Below are 26,644 nucleotides of genomic sequence, written 5' to 3'. Positions count from 1 at the left end.
TTGTTTGAGACTGTCATCTAAAGTAGACCATGTAAGGTAACCCTGATACTTAACACTTCTTTGGCCAGTAGCAGTTCTGTAATAAATGCTATGCAAATTCTTGGAGTTTCGGGTGTTATAACAATGTACATCACTGTTGCATCTAAACCAGTTTTGAAGTGAGTTTGGTAATAGTCCCTTTTCAGGGACTAACTTACAAAAACACTTGCAAAATAAGCATTACCATGCACAAAACATTATTTGTATAAATCGTTCCGTAGTATTTCATCTATGTTCCAAAACTTTCTGGGATAATGGAACAAGACCGATCTCTCAAACGACATTCTGTTAACCAAAGCTAGAATAGAATCAGAACCTACATTCTCTTTGGAATCTAGAGTTTACCGTGATAGAAAAGGGGATTTTGGATGTGATATCATGACTAGATTATGAAATAATACTTCCTCTTTCCCGTTAGTTAATGATGCGTCAGATTGAGCGTATTATTTTGTTTCCTATTCTTGATCTGTCTATCATGCACAAGTTCAAGTATAACAGGTATTTATATTGTAGAGAGAACGGAGGGGTGGTGAGTGCTTGCGGCTAGCTTTCAGCTGTCAGTTCTGCGTTCATCCAGGAGAGGGTACCAAGCAGGGTGGTTGTGCTTTCAATCAAGGAAAATAAAGAACAAATGGAATACAAAATCACGGAGTTTCTTGCGATTCTAGCCTATAGTTTATACAAGGATCGTGTGAATACATGGTCTCCGAAGGCGTTGTTTTTGCGGTAACATCTGACAGTCAGCTCGGCCTTTGGTTTCGCTTTCGACTTGCGACATAATATTCAGGTAAGGACGCTTATTCGCAAACTTTGACAAACGGTAAACATGGGGACTAGTTGTAGCAAACATTAAACGAAATATTAAATGTTTGTATTCATCTTTATTTTATAGGCCTACGTACGTCGAAAATTAGGCCTATTTTTAAAAGTTCCCAGTTCATAAAATTTTCACATTGGTTTATTTGGACATTTTTTTATCCAAGGTTTTATAGGGAATTGTTAATCGAAATTTTCTATACTTTTATCAATATCATCATTGTGTTATCTTTATTCTAACATGTATATGTATATATTTATCTCCTGTACACCCCTATTTGCTCGATAGTTGCTCAAAGTATTTTACAATTAATATGATCTTTGATTCGGTTATTGCATGTCATTTGATTCATATTTCAATTGGCAGATTTTGTGTGCACTATCTTCACTCCCATGGGATATGTACTCTATTCAGAGCTTAAATGGACTCCAATAATATGTGTAATCAATGACATTATCTTTAAGCCAAGTAAATGTCATTCAACAAGCAAATTAAAGAGTGAGCTGTGTTCGCTACACTGAAGAATAAAGAAAAACAAATTATAACTAACCAACTACATAATGAACACTATAGTTCTCGAAATGTTAAAATTAGAAAAGAAATTGAAGGGCCAGCAGGACACACCAATAATGCCTTTTTTTAAATAAAATATTTGAAGAAAAAAAAAGAAAGGTTGAGCAAAACCTGATAAATGATATTAAAGCTATATATTATTGTTTGAAAATTGAAGTCACTGGTATAGGTATCTCAAATTTGGAAAAAAACGGGAATGAATTGGGGCAAGTAGGCAACTTTGTAAGTTGTTAACGAAAATAAATGGGTTGGCATGTAGTTAGGAAAGAGTTATTAAAACCAAACCTAATCATAGATAATACAAGTTGACAGAAGTACGGATTAGGATCATTTTTCAGTGAGTGGCTATATGCTTTGAATAGTTGCTTAATTATGTGAAAAGCACATTCATTATTTCGCCTATTTTTTGAAAGATTAAATTATAATTCATAGGTATTTAGATTTATTATTCAATCAAATCTAACATGTGCCTTTTTCACCGAGTGAAATTTTTATTTTGCATGTATTTTCCTTTATTCCCTTTTTTCATCGTGAATATGATAAGCCCCCCCCCTTTTTTTTTTTAGAGAGAGAAAGAGCTGGACAAGGAATAAATACAATAATCTCTGCAAAATTTCATGAAAATTGCCTGTTTGAGAATATTCAACGCCGTCACAAAATCACAAAAACGTCCCTTTTAAAAAATACAAAGAGAATTGAAAAAGAAGAAGAAGATATGGAGCAAAAGAGGGGAAAATAAAAAATGAAAAATAGAAAGGGAAAAGAGGGAAAATTTAGAAAAAAATTAATATGATAAAACAACCTCCCCCTTTCCATACTTTCTTCCGTTTCTTTGTATTTCTGCTACATGAGAAGGATGACCTAATGATAACTTGACCATCGATACGCCATAATATACTTACGGAAACTCTTTTAAAGCCCGTCAGCACTAGTTTAGCCATGAGGGATTATACCACCCTGCTGTTCACTGACATGTGGTAATATCTCATCAACTCAGCTCTCAATTAACATAAGAAAAAGAGGATCATGGGGGACCAACGGGCACCGCTTAGGCATTTTTTTTCTATACAGTACGTCCCAGAAAAAACGAAACCGAGAACTATCAATGTTTTATCATTTGGAAAGCTTAGACCCTCCTTTTTCATTTGATGCAACTCATATGATGCATATTTCACGCATGAGTGATTAAAATTAATTTGAAGAGAGGAAACCAAAAAGTCATTTGGCGGACGGTATCTGAATTTCAAGGAGAAAATCGCATTTCTAGAAAGTTGAGTTTCCGCCCCTTCATATGACACCTCAATCAGGAAAAATGAGCAAGGAATTACAAAGTTCTGTTTGTTTAAAGTAGTGCTTGCATTTACATAATTTTGTCAAACGAATTCGTTTTCAATGGCTGGGTTTTTTGCTCTTTATAAGATGTAATTTTTCACACTGCGACCTCACAAATCTTTTTAAAAATTCCTCGCTCCATTCGCTCGGTCGCAAATGAATTTGAGGACCATCACACTCAACTGCAAAGTATAATGCTTTAACAATATCTTGTACTGTGTATAAAGCGAAACAAATATTGACATCATCCCTGATAATGTAATCACAATGTAAGGGTCTAAAACATTGTATATTTTCGCTTTGAGATTTCCCTTTGAAGGTGCCCTTTTTTCTTGGTGCCCCCTCCCCCCTCCAACTTCGGAAGTCGCTTGGCCGCCCCTGGCCAAAATGATGCATTTCCCGCCCCTTGATCGCATATGAATCGTTGAAAACTCTTATCACTCGTTAGAAGATCTTGGTAACTCGTTGGTAGATCGGTACAAGTCGTACACAAGTCATCGCAACCCATACCGAGCTCGCGTGACTCGTTCATCCATCGTAGGAAACTCGATAATGCGTCGTATGATAATTCATGCAAAACCATACAAAATTGGTAAATTTCAAGCGAGTTCAAGCGAGTTTACGCGAGTTCAAGCTCGCGCCAGCTCGCCACAACTCGAGGCTCCAACTCGGCTAATTCGGAGCCCTGCTTTGTATGCAAAAACGAAAATAACGCATACCTCAAACGTGTCTCTGTGAAATATAACAGTAATCATATTTATTTACAGTTCTTTTTAAACAAGGTTGCCTCTTAACAAACAAATATCCCTGAGGGCCCTGCACACTAAAAACACCGTATATGAAATATGTATAGACTTAATAATTACTAACTGGAGACATGAATAACAAAAGAAACAGAGGTATGAAAACAAAGATGAATAACATAATAATAAATATCAATATCAATGTTGTAAAGTGTAGCTAATTATAAACATAATGGTATGATCAAAACATGCAACTGATAAATCATTAAATTGTTTAAGTACTGATTACTGCCGTTGAAAGGGCAAAGGTTATAGATGTTGAGGGAGAGTAAGTAAATATAAAAGAGAAGGAGGGAGAGAGAGAAAGCGAGAGGGGGAGTAATGGAGTATGTGGGTATTACAGGAGTCAGCTGCAGTGCATGTGAGCAAGTAGGGTACAGAAGACACGGAAAATGGGAGAGGGGTAGAAAATGGAAGAGGAAGAGAAGGAGGGTGGGAATGAGAGAGAGAGAAAGAGAGAGAGAGGAAGAGAAGGAGAGAGAGAGGGAGAGAAGGAGAGAGAGAGGGAGAGAGAAAGAGAGAGAAAGAGAAAGGGAGAGAAAGAGAGAAGAGAGGGAAAGAGAGAAGAGAGAGTTCCTGTTTACCTGTACATGGATAGATGTAGTAATCCTTTGAATTGAATTGAATTGAATTCGCGTTCATTTCATTCTCGATTAAAAATTACATTGATACAAAAGATACAAAATTAATTCATGAACATATTTAGAAATGAAATGGGGAACTACATAAATAAATCCCTTAGGCCTTGTACAAGCATAGTTCCCAAAGCAATCATAGCATTATATAAAGCAGAGATAAACAAAAACAAAGATAAATAACAAAACATTACTAAAAAAGAAACAAAAAACAACAAAACATGTAACACAAAAATAGACATAAGATAAGTAGCTATACATATTTGAGATAAAGAAACTGCTTTAACATATTTTTGAAGGAATTAACTGACTTGCAATCAGAAACATCTTTGGGGATGGAGTTCCAAATCACAGGGAAATTATGTCGTACTGATTTCATTACCTTATTTGTTTTTACTGGCCATAATTGAAAAGAATCCTTAAAACGGGTATTGTGATTATGTATCTGATAATTACGAGTGAACATCTGAAAAATATTAATAGGTAATTTATTTTGAAAGTAAAAGAAACCAAGGAGGGCAATGGAGCAATAGTACAAATCAAAAATATTAAGAGATTTCAATTTTCTAAACAGTGGGGCAGCATGGGCACGATAATGACATCCAAGGCATATGAGAAGGGCTTTTTTTGCAATTTAAATAATTTATCGAATTTAGTTCGACTACAATTACCCCAAACAGCAACACAATAATTTAAATATGAGAGCATGAATGAATTATAAAGTAGTAATAATGCTGAAGGTGGAAGCGAGTCTTTTAATCTGTGTAATATACCAATACATTTAGATACCTTTTGAGTGACTTTATTGACATGAGTATCCCATTGCATAAAAAAATCAATAAGAACCTCATCTATTTTTATAAACAAATTATCAAGCGAATTAGTGAAATTTGACTGCCTATGGAGGAAAGTTATGTAATACAGTGTGTCCCGAAAAAAACTAAACACTTTTGAAATGGCTGCCGAATAACAAATATATGATTCTAGGGGAAAAAGTTATATATGTATGGAAAGCTCATATACTCAACTTTCATATGACACCAAAAGTTGCGAAAATAATTCATGCTCGGGTGAGCACTGCTCACTTTTGTAAAGGGTATGAAAATTAGGTTGCGCAGGAATTAGCATTCCAATGTGTGAGAGGTAAATCCTTTGGAGCTTACGGAATTGAGGATGATATGACCAATTTATGATCAATTGTGATGAGTTTGGGTTTGAGTGAAATGTTTGGTTTATGGGATTAACATTTTATGCATGAGTGAACAGGAATTGCATTTTTTTATTGTAGCACTGTAACTTCCCTGTTAGACTCAGTGGTGTGTTCATGGGAGTCAGGATGGGGTGATGGTACATGTTGTAATTTCCATGTTACAAACTGTTATTCTCTTACATCTGTGACTTTGAATAAAAACCTTCACCCCACATTTCAATTATTGTAAGATTAGTTGAACGTCTCATTGATTTATTAAATACCCAGGTAGGGATAATGTAAATCGAATATTCAAATACGGTTTGTTGAAAAAAGGAATGTCCAAGATGTCGGCTACTTATTCTTCAGGTAAATGGTAACTGAAATGTGGGGTGAAGGTTTTTATTCAAAGTCACAAATGTAAAAAATAACAGTTTGTAACATGGAAATTACAACATGTACCATCAGCCAATCCTGGCTCTCATGAACACACCACTGAGTCTACCAGGGAAAGTTACAATGCTACAATAGAAAAATGAAATTCCTGTTTCGTGCATAAAAGTTTGGTTTAATAAACCATGGAATTCACTCAGCAAATCATGAATTTATCATATCCCCCTCAATGTTGTAAGCTCCAAAGGATTGACCTCTCACACATTGGAAGGCTAATTCCTGCGCAACCTAATTTTCATACCCTTTACAAAAGTGAGCAGTGCTCACCCAAGCATGAATTATTTTCAAACTTGTTGGTGTCATATGAAAGTTGAGTTTATGGGCTTTCCATACATATACAACTTTTCCCCCTAGAATCATATATTTTTTATTCGGCAGCCATTTCAAAAGTGTATAGTTTTTTTCGGGACACACTGTATGTTTTACTAGGATTGATCAACAATCTATTCGAATTGAACCATTTTGTTACTTTGTCTTATTCAGTATGGATATTATTTTGTAAGTTATGAGTGTTAGGTTGGGTGTAAATTAAAGTAGTATCGTTAGCGTACATAATGTAATTAAATTTGTCAGAAGAATGTGTAAGACCATTAATGTAAATTAGAAACTGTAGAGGACCTAGAATAGAACCTTGTGGTACGCCGTGTGTAATAGAAGAAACATTTGAGGAACTGTAATTATAAACTACATATTGAGATCTATTAGCAAGATAACTTTCAAACCAAGATAGTGGTAAGCCCCTAATCCCATAGTGTTCTAATTTGGATAAAAGTATTCTATGATTAACAATATCAAAGGCTTTTGAAAGGTCCATGAAAATTCCAATGCAAAATTTATTGGTATGAATTGCTGACAAAACTTTATCTTGTAATTCTATCAAAGCATGTGTAGTAGAGTGATTTTTCCTAAAGCCATATTGTGAATCTGTGAGAATTTTATTGTTTAAACAAAATGAATATAATCGGTTATAGATACATTTTTATAACAACTTTAATATAGAGGGCAGAATAGATATTGGCCTATAATTATCAAATTTATGAGGATCATCTTTTTTAAATACGGGGGTTATTTAAGCTATTTTTAGTTTATCTGGGACTTAGCCTGTAGAAAGAGAGAGAGATTAAATATAAATATTACTGGCTGTACAATATAAAATATAATTTTTTTTCATTAAGTTAATACTAAGATTATCAAATCCAACTGGATTACTGTTGTGTAATAAACTACTAATCTGTATAACTTCATTTTCTGTTATAGGATTTCAAAAATAGAATTGTCGATAAAACCAGTCAGATGATCCTTAAAAGAAGTATTGTTAGAAGAACTGACCATTGATGTGGTTATCCGTCTACAACAGTTCATAAATGTTGATTAAATTCAGTTGCTTTATGTTGTGGATCACAAACTTTCTCAGTTCCATTTAAAAAGTATTCAGGTAAAGATTTTTTAGGCTTATTTAGTAATGAGTTTATAACTGATCAAGTCTGTTTAGTATTATTTTGATATAACTTTAAACTGTTAGAAAAGTATGTTTTTTTGCATGCTTTAACAGATTATTCGATTTATTTCTATATTTTTTGTATTTTCTTTCATTATCCGATGTATTGTTTTGAAGAAAGTGTTTGTAACAACTATTTATCTTCTTTATGCATCTTAATAAATACTTTGTTATCCAAGGTTTTTTCATGCGTCTTTTAGTTTGTTTAGTTTTTGACAGAGGAAAATTCTTGTCAAACAATATTATTGAGTAAAACGGTTAATAAAAAGGAATATACATCATTAGCATTTGTCATATTATAAAGATTAGTCCATTCTTCATGATGACGATCATATTGAAAATTTCTTATATTATCATCTAGTATTTCCGAATAAAGCGAAAAGAGCTAGGTTGATAAGTATTATTATTATTAGAGCTTTTAGAGACTAGAAAAATGGGCAAGTGGTCACTAACATCTGAACATAGACTACCTGAGTAAAAATCTTAACGTCGTTTTGTCTCCGGATAGAACAAAAACAGTTATACAAACGTTGCTTTAAAACATTACATTTTGAGTGATGGGGCTAATCTCTGTTCGGCATTTAATTTATTCCATTGCTTCGATCCTAAGTACAAAAAACACCCGTTTCTTGATGGGGGCAGTGGCTTTTGTACTATCACGGTTTTGTGAAACGTTGGCATAAATACTGGGGGGGGGGCATTCCATTGATACATTTGTAAACTTCGCTCAATCTAGGAACCTGCAATCTTGAGTGTATGTTTTTCCATTGTAAGGCAAGAAATAAATCTTGTATGTGGGTTCCTGGATGCACTCCCAGGATCATTCTTGCCAGGAAAGATAGGAATTATAATGATAACAATATCATGATAGTAGCATACATCCTTCATGAGGCCACAAGTAAACAAAAGTTTAGGGTCAGGCCTATCTATTTTCGTTCTGAAAATATCCGATGTATCCAAAGCTTTCAGGCTTTTCAAAGCTGTCATAATGGACAAAGATAGTATTATGTACCAACTAGAAAACATTATTTAAAAAAATGGAAGTATTTCATCTTTGGTCAAAAAATTTCAGGAATAATAGGATAAGACAAACTACATTCTGTTTATCAAAACTAGAATAGATTTAAATCCTAGATTCACTTTGAAATCTAGATTTTACTTTTATGGAAAAGGTGTTTTGGGGACTTGACATTTCTTTCATTCTTGCTCGCAACACAAAAACATAAATATGAATAATTCACTTCCTCTTCCTCGTTAGATGAATGAATGCGTCAAGAAGAGCGTATGGCGAATACATGATGGCTGTTCCCTTTTCTTGATCTCTCCCTGGACATGCTCTATCTGTCACAAGGTAAAGTATAAATCAGGTCTTTATATTGTAGAGAAAACGGAGGGGTGGACTCAGAGGCGTAGTGAGCAAAAATTATTGTGGGGGAGGGGGGCATAACAAAAATCCGCATCACCACCACTCTTACATGCAGGCCCCGCGGAACCTTTTACAAAGTGGGGGGGGGGGGCTTAAGTGTTTACGATCAGGTAGAACGTAACGAGCGAAGCGAGTGGAGCGTAAATTGGCGTGGGGTCCCGAGGCAAAGCCCCGGCGGGGGTCAAGGGACAGAGCCCCCAGAAGCTCAGGGGTTTGGGGCATTTACTTAGGGTCACATTAGTATATTTCGATATTTTAGTTGTGAATCTGGCAGGTCAGCAGTTGGCTTGGGGTCCAGGGGCAGAGCCCCAAGAAGCTCAGGAATTTTAGGCATTTAATACCTCATTTGTGACACTGGAAGGTCACTATTCTGTCTTTCTTTCTGTCTTTCCATTTCTCTTTAACCTACTTTTTGAATAAAGTGAGAGGGACCGGGACCCACCGAGACCCGCCAAGCCCCGCCAAGCCCCGCCAAGCCCCACCAAACCCCGCCAAGCCCCACCAAACCCCGCCAAGCCACGCCGTTCCCCGTGCCCTGACATGTAGGCTTTTTTGATCAGCATATATTTTGCCTGACTGTAAATTTGTCATTTTCCAACAAACGCATATAAAAGCATAGTTTACAAAAGAATTAGAAAAAAATCCGGAAAATCATGTAGTTTCAGCAACATTTGTAAATCACTAGTATCGAATTAGAAATATTGATTTGATTTGTTTTGGGGGAACTCCCGTCCCCCCCCCCCCCATCAGTACTCCAGTGGGGTGGTGGGTATATGCGGTTAGCTAATTGCTCCGTTTGGTGCACGATCAGTTCTGCGTTTGTTATCAAGAGAGGGTATCAACCAGAGTGGTTGTGCTTTCAATCAAGGGAAATAAAGAACAAATTGAATAAAAAATCACGGAGTTTCATGCGATTATAGCCTATAGTTTATACAAAGATCGTGTGGATACATGGTCTTCAAATTCGTTGTTTTTGCAATGACATCTGACATTAAGATCAGCATTTGGTTTCGCTTTCGACTGGCGACATTATATTCAGGTAAGGACGCTTATTCGCAAACTTGACAACCGGTAGCATGGGGGACTCATGATAGCAAACATTGAACGAAATATTAAATGTTTGTATTTATCTTTATTTCATAGGCCTGTGTACGTTGAAAATTAGGCCTATTTTTTAAAGTTCCCAGTGCATGAAATGTTTATATTGGTTTATTTGGACATTTTGAAATCCAAGGTTTAATAGGGAATTGTTAATCGAAATTTTCTATACTTTTATCAATATCATCATTGTGATATCTTTATTCATATTTTAACATGTATATGTATATATTTATCTCCTGTACACCCCTATTTGCTCGATAGTTGCTCAAAGTATTCTACAATTAATATGATCTTTGATTTGGTTATTAATAATATATATATCTGTAAAGCGCTTTGAGAGGGCCTTCGGTCCTGAAAAGCGCTATATAAGAACTAGCTATTATCATTATTATTATTATTATTATTGCATGTCATTTGATTCATATTTCAATTGACAGAGTTTGTACGCACTATCCTTACTCCCTAGGGAGCAATCTTTGTATACCCATATAGGCCCGAATTCACAAAGGAAGTTTGTCGATAAACCTCCTTTTGTTTCGACAAACCTCCTTTTGTTATTTACAAACCAGGTTTGTAAAAAAAACGCGTAAAAACGCGTCATATGACGTACATAAACCTCGGTTTGTCGACAAACCTCATTTGTGAATTCGGGCCAAAGAGTCTTCATTTAAGGACAGAGTATTGTATATAAACGCGCGGGATCAGAATCTCCCATTTTCCTTCCCGGTAAAATTTAATTAACAATTGATGTATTTAGATGCTGGGCAAATAACGTAACGTCAGGAGACGATTTGAATATAAAAACCTACCATTGCATCCAACCTGATTGTCTTAAGCAGAAAAATCACAGAAAAAGAATAACGAAAGGTTCAACAAAACCTGATAAATGATATTTAAGCTGCAGATCATTGTTTGAAAATTGAAGTCACTGGTATAGATATCTCAAATTTGGCAAAAACAGGAATGAATTGGGGTAACTCTGTAAGTTGTTAACGTAAAGAAATGGATTGGCATGTAGTTAGGAAAGAGTTACTCAAACCAAACCTAATCCTAGATAATACAAGTTGACAGAAGTACGGAGTAGGATCATTTTTCAGTGAATAGCTATATGGTTTAATAGTTCATTAATTATGTGAAAGCACATTCTTTATCTCACCTATACTTTTTGACAGTATTTAGATTTAATATTCAATTAAATCCATCATGTGTCTTTTTCTTTTTCAACACGTGAAATGTTATCTTGCATGTATTTTCTTTTCTTTCCCCTTTTCATCGTGAATATGATAAGCCCCCCCCCCCCCTCCCCGTTTTTTTCTAGAGGAAGAGCTGAAAAGAGATTCAATACAAGATCTTTGCAAAATTTCATGAAATTTGCTTGCTTGAGAATATTCAATGCCGTCACAAAGAACAAAAACGTCCCTTTTAACAAATTCAAAGAGAATTGAAAAAGAGGCAGAAGATATGGAGCAAGTGAGGGGGAAATTGAAAATGAAAAACAAAAAGGGAGAGGGAAAAGAGGGAAAATGGCGGAAAAACGAAATTAATATGATGACACAACCTCCCCGCTCATTCCATACCTTCTCCCGTTTCCTCTTATTTCTACTACATGAGAAGGATGACCTAATGATAACTTGACCATCGAAACGCCATAATATACTTACGGAAACTCTTTTAAGATTCCGATATTGAACATTATTTTCTAAGAACCTCATATTTTTAGCATTAAAACGAATATTTATGTTTTCAATCAAATAGTATAAACTGTTCGATTATTGTTTGACACCAACAAATATATTTGTAGCCTTAAACTGATTCTACAAATTATGATACCAGTTAATCGATGACATTTGCTATATAATGATAATGATTTATATGGTATGTTTACAAACAGAATGTTGATTTGATACATTACATTGTAAATTTATTTATATGTTTATAAACAGAATATTGATGTACATCAATGAAGTTTAATAAATGCAATACAATACAATACATGTAAGCTTAAATGTCATTTCTTTTGTATAACTAACATTTACAAAAGCTAGTACATCGTGAAAATTACAACTAAAGACGGGAATTTATTCGATAAAAGAGATACTTCTATGTTTATATAAGGTACAAAAGCTTATTTCAACATATCAAATCACAATAAAATATAAGTCAATGGCCATTGAATTTAACTTGCTTAGAGGTGTAAGTTATGATGAAATATTGATGACCTTCTAAAAAACTTTGGTGAATTTTAGAGAAATACCCATGATGTCATTTTAAAAAATGTCATTGTAACTGTTTTTCTGTCAAGTGATACCCTATTCATAACATTCTGTCACGAATGACTGAGGACCAGGGTCTTTAAAAATGTATTTAGGCTAGTTTCAATCCGTAGAATAACCCTTTTTGATATGTAAGTTCTCTCTGCTCACTAACTTGTCCGCTGCGCCATTTCACATGCGTAAGGAGCATAAGGTGTTTATCCCGAATACCGGTTTAGTTACCTTTGAAAACTCAAAGGTAACGAAACTCAAATGCAAGAAATAGCACATATGATGATATAAAGTATCAAAGAAATTGACAGTAGACTTTCATTTTCTTAAAGCATCCCAAGTAAACTTAAACCATTTTGTAGCACTCAAAGATTACCTCAAACAAGAGATGCGAATCCTACTTCTTTCATACAAAATAACACATAACCTTGCCCCTAGGTATCTTCTTGACCTAGTCTCCCTTCGATCCTCCTCTTCTGCCAGATCCATCCGTCCATCTTCCTCCATGTAACTAATTCACGGCCCACAAGCAAAAACACGTTATGGTGACCGTGCCTTTTCATCGTTCGCCCCCGCCCTCTGGAACGAACTCCCACCCCATATTCAAAATGCCTCATCCATTGAATCATTCAAAACCCTTCTCAAAACCCACCTTTTTAATCAGTATACTGGAGGCGCACATAAGTAGTTAATTCCATTCAACTGAATTGAATTGTATTAGTACTATTTTATTTTATTTTGTTGCTTTTAAGCTATTGAACATGTTAAATAATTATACTGAGTTAGACAGCACCACATGTGCGCTTAGAAACACCTGTATAAAGCGCCCTATAAATGTTATTATTATTATTAATGAAGTCAACATTGTATTCATCATAGTCGAAGAGAATATCATACATTTTGCTTGTAATATGGATTTCCTTGTGTTTGGGTTGATATCAACATCATATCTTTTCAACAGCCCAATAGTGAATGAAAATAAATAAGCAAACGTGTCTGGAATGAGTTAACACAAACATAATGGCTTTTGATCAGCATTCACTGCTTCAGCCCAAACTTGGTACAAGAGGATTTTGACAATACTGTTTGAAAAGCCTGCTGCTCAGTCATCTGTAACAGCTCAATTATGAATATGGTACCATTAAACAGGGTACAAGTTACCCTTTACCATAATAAATGATTCACGGTCACATAAGTGATAACTTTATAATTAGAAGTTACCAAAGTTGGGTACACCTTTTTATACGTATTGTATAACTACGTTGTTTGACAGTTTTACTTCGAGAAATTTAATTAACGAATTCATTGTAGTGTAAGTGTAAATATTGAATTATTTACACGCGTATTGCAACAACTTTTGCCCCCCCCCCCAGTCAAAAAAGTGCGGGGGGGGGGGGCAAAACGCATTTTTGCCCCCTCAAAACGCCCCCCCCCTCCAAAAAAAAAAAAAACAGTAAAGGAGTAAACATTGTTTGTATTTTTAATCCAAAAGAACGTAACAATAATAAAAACCTGAATTAAATCACATATACAATTCCAAAAAGGAAAGTTCACAGGAATTAAATTTCATAAACATTGCGCATGCCACCTATACGGTATTTTAAATGGAGGTCTCTATGATAGCGATACGCGCATATCGTGGACATATTGTGCGAGAATGGGAAAGCGTGTCCGTTTTTTTGTTATAGGGGTGAGAAGACATGAGCCCCTGAACGCTAGCGTACTGATGGGGGGGGGGGGTAATGTATTTCTTATTTGAAACAAGTGATTTACAAATGTTGATGTTGTGACATGATTTTCTCAATTTTTTCTCAATTTTTTTTGTAAGTCATACCTATTTATGCGTTTGTTAGAAAATAAGAAATTCCCACATTACAGTCAGGCGAAATACGCTTATTTAGAAGCCTTTATGTCATGGTCTGCAAAGTGGCTGGGCTCGAGCCCCACCCTCCTCCTCCTTTTTTAAAAAGTATGTTAAAGAGAAAAAGAAAGAAAGACGGTGAAAAAAAAAGTGACCTGCCAATGTCACAAATAAGGTATAAAAAATGCTCATCTGACCGTAATTAAATGCTTAAAACCCCAGAGCTTACGGGGGTTCCACCCCCGGACCCCACCAAGGGACGCAAGGCGGGCCCCTGGATGCTCATTTGACCGTAATTAAATACCTAAAACCCCAGAGTATCCGGGGGCTCTGCCCCCTGGACCCCACCAAGGGCCCTAAAGCGGTCCCCTGGATGCTCATCTGACCGTTATTAAATACTTAAAACCCCTGAGCTTCCGGGGGCTCTGTCCCCTGGAACCCACCAAGGGCCCTAAGGCGGGCCCCTGGATGCTCATCTGACCTTAATTAAATACCTAAAACCCCTGAGCTTCCGGTGGCTCTACCCCTGGACCACACCAAGGGCCCTAAGACGGCCCCTGGATGCTCATCTGACCGTAGTTACATATTAAAACCTCTGAGCTCCTGGGGGCTCTCCCCCCCCCCCCCACTTGGAACACGTCAATTGCCTTACAGAGGGCCCTGGATGCTCATCTAACCGTAGTACCTAAAACCCCTGAGCTTCCGGGGCCTCAGCCCCTTGACCCCCTGCCGAGGCTCATGCCCTGGACCCCACGCCAATTTACGCTCTACCTGATCGATAATACTCCACATTGAAAAACGTTCCGCGGGACCTGCATGTAACGTGTAAGACTGGTGGTGATGCAGATTTTTCGTCTGCCCCCCTCCCCCCTTCCGAACTTTTTTCTCATTACGTCACTGCCCCTGGAAAGTGAGCCCCCTGGAATGTTCCCCCCCCCCCCCCATTCCCAGACTGCTTCCGGCGCGCCTGATAACTAGCATATGCGATGGGGCATTATAGGCGGGGATCGGTGGAGGGGAGATCTTCTTCCTGTAGTTGGTTGGAAGCATCGATCTGTCCTTGCATGAGAAGGAAAAACAGTTTTTAAAATGCACCTTTATATAGGTTGTCGTGGCCCATGGATGTAAGACATTATATTCACAGTTAGCATGTTACACTGCATAATAACGCCTCAAAGAGGAAGTAAACTAAACGCAAATTGTACACAATTAAACAACAGGGGAAATTGAACTCAGTAGCAATAGGGACTTTTAGATTTGCGTGGACTGTTACGTGTGACGTCATTTTAAGGCACTGGCAGTCACACGTAGCAGTCTTCGTTATCGTCGTGCAAATCTAAAAGTCCCCAGCATTTCGGTACATCATAACAAAGGCAGGTTAAGGGAACGGTGCTTCGTAATCAGAATGTTGCTGACATCCGAAAGTGTGAATCAAAATTGTTATCAATATTATGTGACATGATTTATAATCTTACTTCAAAGCAGTTTTTATTCAAGGATTTAAGGGTTTAAGGATTTGTCCTTTCAGATGCTTTTTTTTTAAATTTTATGTAATACTTGTTTATGGTTTCTTCCCAATTTCTTATCAGGTAATGAAAACGAAGTGAATATGGCATTATATGGAAAGTTGATAATAAAGAATAAAATTAATAAACAAGTCTTGAAAATGTGATATTCAAAGAAAGAGATAAAATAAGAATGTTGTGTAGAGAGTAACTGTAACGTGTAGATATCATCAACAGCTAAAATATGAGAAAATGGGTAATCGAGGCTGATTCGTCTTAATGTTCATGTGTAATGAGTATCGGCATAGCCCTCTACACAATTCTAAAATCAGTTACTGTGGTCCGTGGCTAGGGATTATCATCATGTTTAGACCAAACCGCTTCTAACTTGTTACTCAAATTGTTGTATCTTTTGTTTGTTTTGTTTTTGCAGCTATATGCGAATAACGCCAAACAGTGTTTTAAAATAAAAACGTTCCCCAAACATTTGTATCGACGTAGACGTGAGTAGGACTACTCAAGACAATGGCACTACTGCAGGGTAAACCTCGGACAATCACTGGTGACTTCTTATTCAGTCAACAAGAACTAGTCTCTGATGCCGCCTCAAATAACAACAACGACACAGCAAAAGAGAAGGTAAGTGGCTTAGGTTAGAATCTCTAAGTAGGATGAGTCAATAAACGAACTTATTTCCAAGGTATTTTGAAATATTAAATCTTGATTTTTTTTTCTTCTTCTTCCCGTTATGCCCCCGTAATTACGCTACGTCCTCAATTGACTCTGTGACAATATCTAAATGGTACGGTATATTTAAAAAACGATAAAAACAAACAGACATCAAAACAAATGTACAAACAGGATTTTTTTGAAAAATAGGTAATGCAATATCGTTGAACCTTCAATTAATATAGTTATACGTTTTATTGTATACAGTATCGGATCTGTGGGGGGGGGGGGTCAAGATCCCCCATTTCCATTTATTTATGTCCCTCCCCTCCAAACTAAAATGTTACGAGGCAAACGTAGAAATATGAATGCAAGAACCCCAAGCTCTCCACCCTCACCATCTCCCCCAAATCAGAGCTAGTAGTTTTCATGTTAAATAAACAGTTCGACAGGCCCGGTTAAGACGCATTTATCATGATTAATACTGCATGTAGGTAGATGATGTAAAAAAGGCAGACTGATCCTCCTCCGGTCACTATCTACCAGCTTTCATGCAGACCTATTAGTCACTTGTTAATTAATGTATCAATAAATTGTTCGTAAATGTACACGAAAAAGTCTTAAAGATACGCAACTCTCAATCTTCTGCCTAAATGGCACACCCCATATTATTATAGACAAAAACATGTTCATTAACACATAGGCATCCACTCAGAGAAACATGCAGACACTTAATTACATAAACACATGCGCCTATGGTCTCATTTACAAACAGTCGTACCAACACCCAGCTGCAGCTCCCGCCCCCAAGAAATGCATCATAATCATGCTGGTTTCTTTTCTTTCCCTGTAGAAAGTCTCCAAGATACCAAGCCGCTGTGAGCTAAACTGTAAAGTAGGATCTCTAACCGTATATGAACTCTCAGACTCTAGGAAAACCCCATTCCTCATTCTTCCAAAGATAAGGAAAGTAAGCAGGCACAAACATGACAAAGAGTTTTTCTGCTTAGAATACGGCACCGAGACAGATCGATTCAACATCTTCCTAACCATTGAAGACAAGAGGTAACCATATGAACTCCACACAATGTTGTTATCACATAGCCTATCAAAAGTTTAAAAGTTTCTCTATAAAGAGCATTAAGAATTTTGTATATCATAATCATCGGAACAGATTGAGAACCTGGGGGTGTTTCATAAAGCTGTTCGTAAAGTTACGCATGAATTTACGAAAGACTTGTATATGAAGTGCCAGATAGGATGCCCACAGTTTTTTCTGATATTTTCAAAAACCTGAATTAAATTATGCCAAAAATATATTTTGCATTAAAAATGTTTGTTATCATAAGAATATTAATCTACATCTGCACAGTTCAACTTTAGTTGATGTATTTAATAATGATTGAGCATCCCATTTGGCTTTTCATATACAAGTCATGTGTAACTTTACGAACAGCTTTATGAAATACCCCCCCTAGTTAAATTGGCATATTTAGGTTTGTCAATCTAAACGATTGGCAAATATCAAGTTGGTCACTACAAAGTAACGATTCGGTAACTATAAACAATTATCATCCGGTAACGAAATTAGTTTGAATTGATTATTCGTCGCTTCAATTTTTTCCCGTGGTTTTTATGTGGATATGTCTCTTTAAAAGCCAATTTGAAAGCTTTCTGAAAAAATTCTGTGCCTAGAATATTACCTCGATAATATGCAAAGAGAAGGATTTTTGTTGTTGCAATCTTCAAATAACCTTGAAACAAATGCCTCAACTAAAGGAACTATATGTCCTATCATTCTTTTATTTGTTATTCATTAAAAGTGATGCAGACCAGTGGGAGTTAAAGCTGTGTAACATAACAGGACAGACACCTCATATTCGTCCTAGAGCACAAACTGGAGATCGACCAAGACGACCTAATAATAAAACTAGAATTGATCCTCTTTCAAGTCCGTCCGCGCCCGAAGGCTTCAGTTTGGTTAGTCTGAAAAGCAACTTTATAATTAGTGAATAAGTAGTGATTAACGTAGAAGGGAAGAAAGGAGACCGAAGAAAAGATGAAGTGCCTGCTATCTTGCTTGATTCATTGATGATGCACACGAGAAGAAAGCAGGTGGTTCTTAACCTTGTTAATGATGGCTATATAAAGTCAGAAGAAAATAATGTGTGAGGAAAAGAATGAACTAAAAATTATGTTTCTTTCGTTCGATTCAGAAAAACAAGAAAACAAATGCTGCTACATGGCAAGTACCTATAGAAATATTATAAATCCATCTTTTGTTGTTGTTGCTGATGCTGTTCTTTTTCTGTCTTGCTATCTTGCTGTCTAGACAATGTTCAACCGATTTGCAAAGAAAATAGAAGTGTGCAAAATGTTTCAATAAACCTCAAAAATTGGAGAAGACATACCACGACTGATAGATACATATAAAGATGAAAGCAGTAGTATATAATGTGAGATAGTACCTAAGGGAGGTTCAAAAGAGATCGTTTGTATTACAAAGTCTAAAGATGTCTTTCTTTCGTTTATAGGCCGAGCAAGATGGAGGCGATGTGCCCCCTACCAACGACGACGCTACGGATGAAACTAGTCGAAGAGATGGCCAAAGAACTCCCAGGGAGAGTCACTTGGGAGATGTCGTGGGTTATGAGACTGTCAGCCCTAATCCTCCTAACTCACCAAATAGTGGTCTTATCGACGAAATTTACAATAAAGACTGTACGGACATCGTCCTCGAAAAGACCATTTTGAAGCTGAAGGAATATCAGCAGCAGGAACAACAACACCAACATGAAACTAACGATGACAGATCAAGCGAGATATTGCCTCTTGAGTCAAGAGATAGAATGGATATTTCACAATCCTCAGATCAACCGTCTTCGGGATCAGTCGACTTCGGGATGAGTCGACCTGGTCCACTTCGTCCTACAGAACCAGCCTACCAATGCACGTAAGATCTAATGAAAAAAGGGCATAATATTTTACTCTTATTTTTCGTATAAAGGGACATAAAAATAAACACACTGATATCGCAGAGTAAGGGTAAATTTCTTAATATCAATCTTACTTCAAGTTTTTATTCCATCTCTGAACATGTTAATGAAGAAATAAGGGCATCATACTCACCGTAATGTACTTACCGTAATGTATTCCACGTGCAAGTGTATAGCTCATTACTGCTCAGATCTATAGCATGACTGAACATTTTTGTTGTTGTACTGCTTCATATTATCATTGATACATATCAACATTCTGTCCTAAAAAACTTATGAAATATACATTAAGAGACAGGGAAGATCACATCTAAAAAAATAAAGTAGACACAAAAGTTATAAAGCTATTTATATTAATATTTACGTTTCTTTATCTTTGAGTGGTTTTAAAGACACGGTGATTGTTATAGGGCGATTTATATATATAAACGGAATCACATCATTTTTTTTAAATAAATCATTCGCTAAAAGTAAATTTGCAAATCTTGAGCAACTTCACGACCACCCAAACGTTTAGTTATTCACACATTATTTTTTTTACTGGATTCAAACTGTCATTGTTTTATAAGTAGATTTGTTTTTCTTTCAGGCACTTAGAGATTGAATGCAGTCAAGAGAATTCGAGTCTCACCATCAACAAGAAAGACTTAGACACTGGCAAACTCAAGGACATGTTTATCTGTTACCGGGGATCTGTGTAGTAAGTAGATTGAAGATTGATGACCTAAACATTTATATTCGTCGTGACGATTAAAGGGGGGATATTTTTTTGGAATTGTAACTTTTATTTTCAGATAATTCGGATATAATAATAAATGAAAAAAATGACTAGTACTATAATGAAGAGATTTGTATGATCTCTACACGTTAAGCTTGGTAGTGAATAATGGTTGTTATTATTTGGGATAACATACTATCTACAAAAAGATTGTTCTTTGTCGAATCTTTATTTGCGTTTTACTATATCATATTATTCTCTTTCATGGAACTATCATTGTTACGACTCAGGACTGAATTTGAGTGGTAAGTAAAATCAAAATGGAGTCACGATGCATGCAACCCGCACTCGTCCTGTTCTGCTTATATAGAATACTGATACTATATCAAGCATGATATCACGAACTACTTGCAATCTCCAAACATATAGCATGATATAAATGCAATCAGATCACAAAAATACTGGAAATTCAGTAAATTAAAAAATACACGAATGAAGCCTAAAACCATTTGTGGTATAGGTCCATCATACACCATATACAAGGTTAAGATTTGTGTTTTAGCTTTTATGTCCAGAGGCTTGTGTGTTTTTGTTCTAACATTAGTCTTATTCAAAACGACCATAATTTTTAGATCGAATTTATAGTCTCCCTAAAAAACATTGTTAGAGGTTGCATGCTCAATGAGAATATGAGAAAATATATATCAACATTGAAATAACCCGCCAAACAGCAAGTAACATGACAATTTAAAGATGAAATGAAATTAGTGACCATAATGTCCTATCAGTTACTCACTCATCACCCCCATCCCCCTCCCCTCCCGCCTCCCTGTCCAACATTTGATTTATCTAGAAATTAAATTCCTTTCCAGATAGCTTGCTTTGTATGGACTGAAATTATACTATAGTTACAGTACTGAAAGCTAACAACCAGAAGCTGCATGATACCATTGCATGAATTAGAATTAACTCGTTTATTAATTTCTGTATCTGTTTAAGAATAAGATTTATTTTGTTTTCTTTTAAAAGTTGTTTTATATTTGATCTGTTGTTTTTAATACAAATTTTTGATATACACAAAATGTACATGTTTAGATTTCATGATGAGATAAATCGTCACAATATATTAGAACACCACAACAGTGCTTTCCTTCAGTTCGTTTGCTGAAATCAAACTATAGCCAGACATTATTACGTTGCATACACATTTATTATTTGGGCAAACTAATGTCATTTTCATGAAGAAGTGAACAATTGCCATAAACAAATTATGACTATGATGTTGTGAGAGTTTATATTTGATTATGGAGGTTGCATAATTATTGAGAGCCCCTCGTGCTTTAGATCCAATTTTATGTTCAAGCTTAAAATTCTGAGGCGAATTTTATTACAATTTAAGATTTATCAAAAGAAATTCCATGCGTAAATAGAACAATATTTACATATAATCAAGAGAATGTCTAATGAATTTCTTAATGCAATATTCTAATATGTTTATTATAAAAAAAACATCACTATCATTCTCCTTCCTCCAACTCTTCCGCTATTTTCTTTTTTCTCTTTCTTTCCATCCTCCTTCTGGCACACCTTCTTTTCTTCTGTATCTTCCTTATCCTTCATCTCTATTTGTTTCATTTTCTTACTCTCATCCCTTCTTTTTCTTGTGCCATTTCTTTTCCTCCCTCAGCTTAAAGTCTTGTCCGGAAATTCTACAAAGTCAGCTGTTTCAGGGGACCCGTATCTTGCAGGTGAATAAACAAAAACTTGTCGGTGCTAGAGCAGCAGATAAAGCAATTGACTACATCGAATCCAGCGCAGGACAAACGGTAAGCCTGACAAAATAACCTAACCAATATATTTTAATGAGTAATTTTGAATAACTGAAGTGATATTTGTATACTTTTCCAACTACCTTCACAATTAAGCTGAGAGAAAATTTGTTATTCTACCTATATTTACCTATAAACAAATAATGGACCGCCCCCCCCCCCCTCTCCCACTCACCCATTTTGTATCAAAACCACAGCATAACTTATAACGTTATTTTATTTTCATGCAAATAAATCGTTTATGTATCAATGAAGGTGACTAAATACTGCTAAATAACTGATTTTATGCACGTGGATCATAGGAGTATACTCATGCACCTGCTGCAGACTCCAATTTGTATCCCTATCACTAGGGTGCAACTTTATACCCCTATTACTGTGCTGCTGGATTATGCATCATACAAAAGGATAATGATCATGCGCATACAGAATAAACAAAATTCGTTGTACATATTCAGCTCTTTGAATTGAATTGATTACACGAAAACAGTCTTTCATATTTATTTCTTTGAATTATAGACTTAATATCAAGAACTATAAACATTAAGGTCATACTATTTAATAACCTTTCTGTTTACAGGTGGATTTGTTGGTGCAGTTGTTCCCTCTTGGGGTACGAGTGCGGTTATGTGTTCAATCTGTAGCAGCTCTAGGCATTACCCTCCATGGAAACGAGGTAAGGCAGAATCCTAATTTAAGTTAAGTACTGGTTTTTCCCAAGCTCTATAGTTGCTTCCCAGTAGTAGGAGCTCCACAAGAAATGGTCAGAATAGTCAGAAGAAGTTAATTATGTTTCTCCCATTCTTTTATTTTTGTTTTCTTGATGTATTTGTTTTCAGATCATGAGTATGAATGAAGATGGTGTAATGAGTAGGATAGCTGATGGTCTGAGGTGCGTCTGTCCAGCTCTCTCCACTACTGACATGCCTAGCCCATCTGCTGAACAGCGATCCATTACAGCTATAGGAGACCGTCATGTACCATTCGACGCTACTTCAGAAGTGGTAAGTCTACCAATGGGTGATACTAAGACCAGGCCTTGGATGGACTGAGACTGAAATTGGGTCGGAGAATTTGGATGCGATGAGCCAACTCAACCTATATATCAATCGGCCCTCAGAACACAAATCAACAGACCCTCAAGCCAAAATATCGAGGAGCCTGTGGGGAAAATCCCCCAAACTCTCTTTAGCCCGTCCACCCCTGGACCAAGCTGCATGTATATAGGTTATTTGACATAGGGTATTTTACATAGGGTATTTGATTGGTTTGGTCTGATTACCCTATTATATCTCAGCCAGGATCGATATGATATTTCACATAGACATCTAGAAATGTATCTGTAGACATATCTCAAGCCCCGGGATCTCAAGTAACGTGATGTGCTCTTTATTTATTTATTTTTTAAATGTTTTATTTGCTTTCATTATTTTGTTTTAAGTAGAACAGGCCAAGGCGTAAAACCCTGAAAATGATCATTAGAAAAATGTCTGCAATCGTTGCTCGAGTCATTCTATATTTGAGCTGAGGTGGAGGGGGGGGGGGGGGGGTGGGGGTGGGGGCAATATCTTAAAACACTTACCCTGACCATCAAGCATCTTCTCTTTTCAGGTTAAATATATGTTAGATTCTGCAATCAAAAGTGGCAACGGAAATTTAGTTCTACAGCTCCAGCCAACAGAGTTCTGCCAAGCCATAGCTCATAATGCCTTACAGAGATGTATTGCAGAGGACCCTGATGCTATACTCAACCCCAGACCACACCGTAGACCATCACTAGTTCAGAGTCTCATGAGTAACCTTCCTTCTTAGGGCTGAATGGAGAGCCAAGCAACAACAATCGAGAGGATTTTCTAAAGTTCTTGACTTTTGTTGCTTGTTTCATTATCCATGCTGACATAGATCTCATGCACTCGTTGAATGCCGAACTCCGCAAAAGTGTTACATTTCGGAAGAATAATAAGACACATTTTCTTCTTATTAAGATGAAGCTGATCGTTGATGTGTGTTTGTGAGTTCTGCTCTCCATTTTGTCGGCCATGAGTCTGTCTTAAATCGAAGTTTGCATCTATAACGAACAAACGGTCAATGCAATAACTTGATTCTGCATTACACATGCATCCCTATATAGGGTAAATGGTGCTGGTCTTCATGAGTTTTGTAAATACCTTCTATTCATTTGGAGGAAGTCATTTCTGAGGTTCTGCCTTAATGACATACATGTACTCTCTGTATTGCAAACTGTTCAGGTTTAGAACGTATTAATGTATATCAATTAAAATAAATATACTAAATCTTTTCGTCTTGAATTGATGATGATATATACTCTAAATTGATATTATCCATTAACTGATAGTAAGAACGAAAAGGAGAACTACACCATTATATTCATTCTAGTGATGAAAAGTTTCTGAGGTATGGTGTAGAAAATTGATCAAACTGTAATTTCAAAACATCAGGTTCCTGAATAGGCCTTGCAAGTTTCATGTTATATTTTATCGATACGATCTAATGCAATTTGAAATCACAAACATTAAAGTTTGCGAGCATAAGACTCTATACCATGTACGATTAAATGATAATGTAATTATTTTTGTCTCTCGAGATAATTCTCACATCTGTATATAAATAATATTGAGAGATATTAATGTATCGAGACCTTTTGCTTTTTTCGATCAAATCTCAAAGCCCTTCTAAAGTGTTGGGAGCCCAAATTCGACAAAAAAATTATGGTAAAATTTCACTTAAATTGTATCATAATGTGAAAGAGGACGTCATTTAAGACACATTCCTGCAATGATCCCCCCGCCCCCCCCAAAAGTGTGTTTCAAGACAAATATTGATAATAAGAATACCTAATTTGGAGAAGAAAACCTAAATTGTGTATTCTTTCATCAATATTCGACTTCAAACATATTTGCTTTGAAAATCCTTGCAGATATGTATTTTAAATGACATCATCTTTCACATTAATATGATACAATCTAAGTGATATTTTGCCATCAAATTTCGTGGGGCTCCCAACACTTTAGAGGGACTTTAATCCAAATGAGCTAATTGTACGTATATTAAAATGCCGCATTTTTACTGTATCACCATGTTATGTCAAGGAAACCCTTGCCAAATGATGTTTATTATAATAAATCGTACGAATGTTTTTAATATTACACTCTCATGTCAGCTTTTTAGATGTGGTGAATTGGGGAATTTTCATCTTTCGTATATAAATGTGTTGGTCAGTTGCAGTCTTCATTCCCTCCACCTGACATAACGGAAAAGGTTGATCAGATTTTCATCAACATTACTGTTCTTTTTTTTTGTCAATGATGATCATATTATGCCAGGGGTTTATTCTCACTAAACTCTTTTAATTTGAATTGTTTATGTTGTAATAATGCTAATGAAATTCGGAAAGAGGTATATGATATTGGAGCGAGGATAGGTTTATTAGCACAATAATATTGTAGTATTGTTTGGTTTATGCTTGTATATATCGGGCATTATAATCACGGTAGTAACTAAATATGCTCATTTTGTTGATGTACCATGTGTATGTTTACTCATTCTGAGGCACATTAATATACAAAATTAAATACTTAAGAATCGTATACTCTTTTCATTTTCACGGAATGATAGTTTCTAGTGCTTAGCAACAGTGTCTGCCTATCATGAATTATGTATGGATTACCATATTCTATATCACGTTGATTGGTAAGACAACATTTGTTTAGATACAGAAAGTTCAAAAGTTGTCTTGAATTACTTTTCTTATTAACTAAATATATATATTTTAAAAATTAATTTCGTTTGGCTGGCATTGTTGAGAATTATGTTTGTTTGTTGGATTATGTTGGAAGTCTATTAGTACTATAGAACATGGATACGAAAAAAAGTTGTCATTTGATTGTTTATCGGGTCTTTCTAGATGTATTACGGGTTAAGATTGAGATAACAGTCTTGAAAACAATAAATGTATGAAGAGTATAAGCTTCTTCTACATAGGCTTATTGCATGGTGTAAATTCGTTTTGATTGTGGAACCGTTAATACAAGGGGCAGAGAGGAGGTTGTACAATGGGAAGAAGACTGACAGAGAGAGAGAGAGAGAGGGGGAAGAGAGACAGGGGGAGACGCAGGGAGAGAGAGAGAGAGAGAGAGAGACTTGAGCTTACATACACGACTGTACAAATAATGTTATATGAGGCATTTCCCACAGGCAAAATATATATGCACTTCATACGGAAACTAGTCATGCAAATCATGTTTGCAAATACATGTACACATATTTAGCAATCTCAATAATGATTGGCACTGTCTAATAAAGTACACATCTCCCTTTTTGCTGTCAACATGTTACATTGCATATGATATGCATATTTCTTTAAAGATATCAAGTATTGACTGAACTCAGTAATAAACAACAGAATTTAATGAAGGGAAAAAAGATTAGTGTCTTTTTCTTCCGCTATAATCGTGTTCGTACATGCATCTAGCATTGTTGTCAAATAAGGAAATAGGCTTTCAGCTGTTCGGTTTTATTTGCATGAACCTGCCTTCAACTCCAGGAGACTGCTGAACATATTTACACAGACCTATAGTGCCCTTTTTAATATTGAAAAAGGTACAATGTTTTCATACAAACAAATTATTTGGCAATTAGTTTGCTTAACATGATTATGGCCATTGTGATCGTGTTTTGCACATTTTTTCTATTCTTATTTGCAGAGATCATTGCCGGATTTAGACCCTGATCCTCGTAATTCATACCTAACTGTCTTCATAGTAGAGAATTCATTAGATATTTAATAATTAGGGGGGGGGGGGTCATATGTAAGCAAGCACATTGATTATCGTAACAATAATAATTTGATGGTAACTGCCATCCGCCACCCCCTTGAATTGATGTTACGGCATTAAACTACAATTTGGTCCCCTAA

At 35.9% G+C, this 26,644-nt stretch overlaps 1 protein-coding gene across 1 annotated transcript; it reads left to right on the top strand.

Annotated features, from left to right (window-relative positions):
• Positions 1 to 593: 593 nt before the first annotated feature.
• On the top strand, positions 594 to 24,451 carry LOC105445872. The gene is made up of 11 exons (XM_030986361.1): positions 594 to 826; positions 8,598 to 8,690; positions 15,930 to 16,135; positions 17,019 to 17,230; positions 17,989 to 18,145; positions 18,700 to 19,118; positions 19,751 to 19,861; positions 21,567 to 21,705; positions 22,289 to 22,384; positions 22,548 to 22,712; positions 23,320 to 24,451. The coding sequence occupies exons 3-11, from the start codon at positions 16,022 to 16,024 to the stop codon at positions 23,518 to 23,520; spliced, it is 1,614 nt and encodes a 537-aa protein (XP_030842221.1). The 5' UTR covers positions 594 to 826; positions 8,598 to 8,690; positions 15,930 to 16,021; the 3' UTR covers positions 23,521 to 24,451.
• The last annotated feature ends 2,193 nt before the right edge of the window (positions 24,452 to 26,644 follow it).

Source organism: Strongylocentrotus purpuratus, unplaced genomic scaffold, assembly GCF_000002235.5.
Source record: "Strongylocentrotus purpuratus isolate Spur 01 unplaced genomic scaffold, Spur_5.0 spur5_scaffold_15, whole genome shotgun sequence".
Taxonomy (NCBI): Eukaryota; Metazoa; Echinodermata; class Echinoidea; order Camarodonta; family Strongylocentrotidae; genus Strongylocentrotus; species Strongylocentrotus purpuratus.
This window is presented reverse-complemented; position numbering and strand designations above follow the sequence as displayed.

Bases quoted from the DNA above. Each gene is read 5' to 3' on its own strand.
- LOC105445872 (XM_030986361.1), top strand. From the start codon at position 16,022: ATGGCACTACTGCAGGGTAAACCTCGGACAATCACTGGTGACTTCTTA. The intron at 17,231-17,988 runs GTAACCATATGA...ATTCATTAAAAG, and splicing joins CTAACCATTGAAGACAAGAG to TGATGCAGACCAGTGGGAGT. The intron at 22,385-22,547 runs GTAAGGCAGAAT...ATTTGTTTTCAG, and splicing joins TTACCCTCCATGGAAACGAG to ATCATGAGTATGAATGAAGA.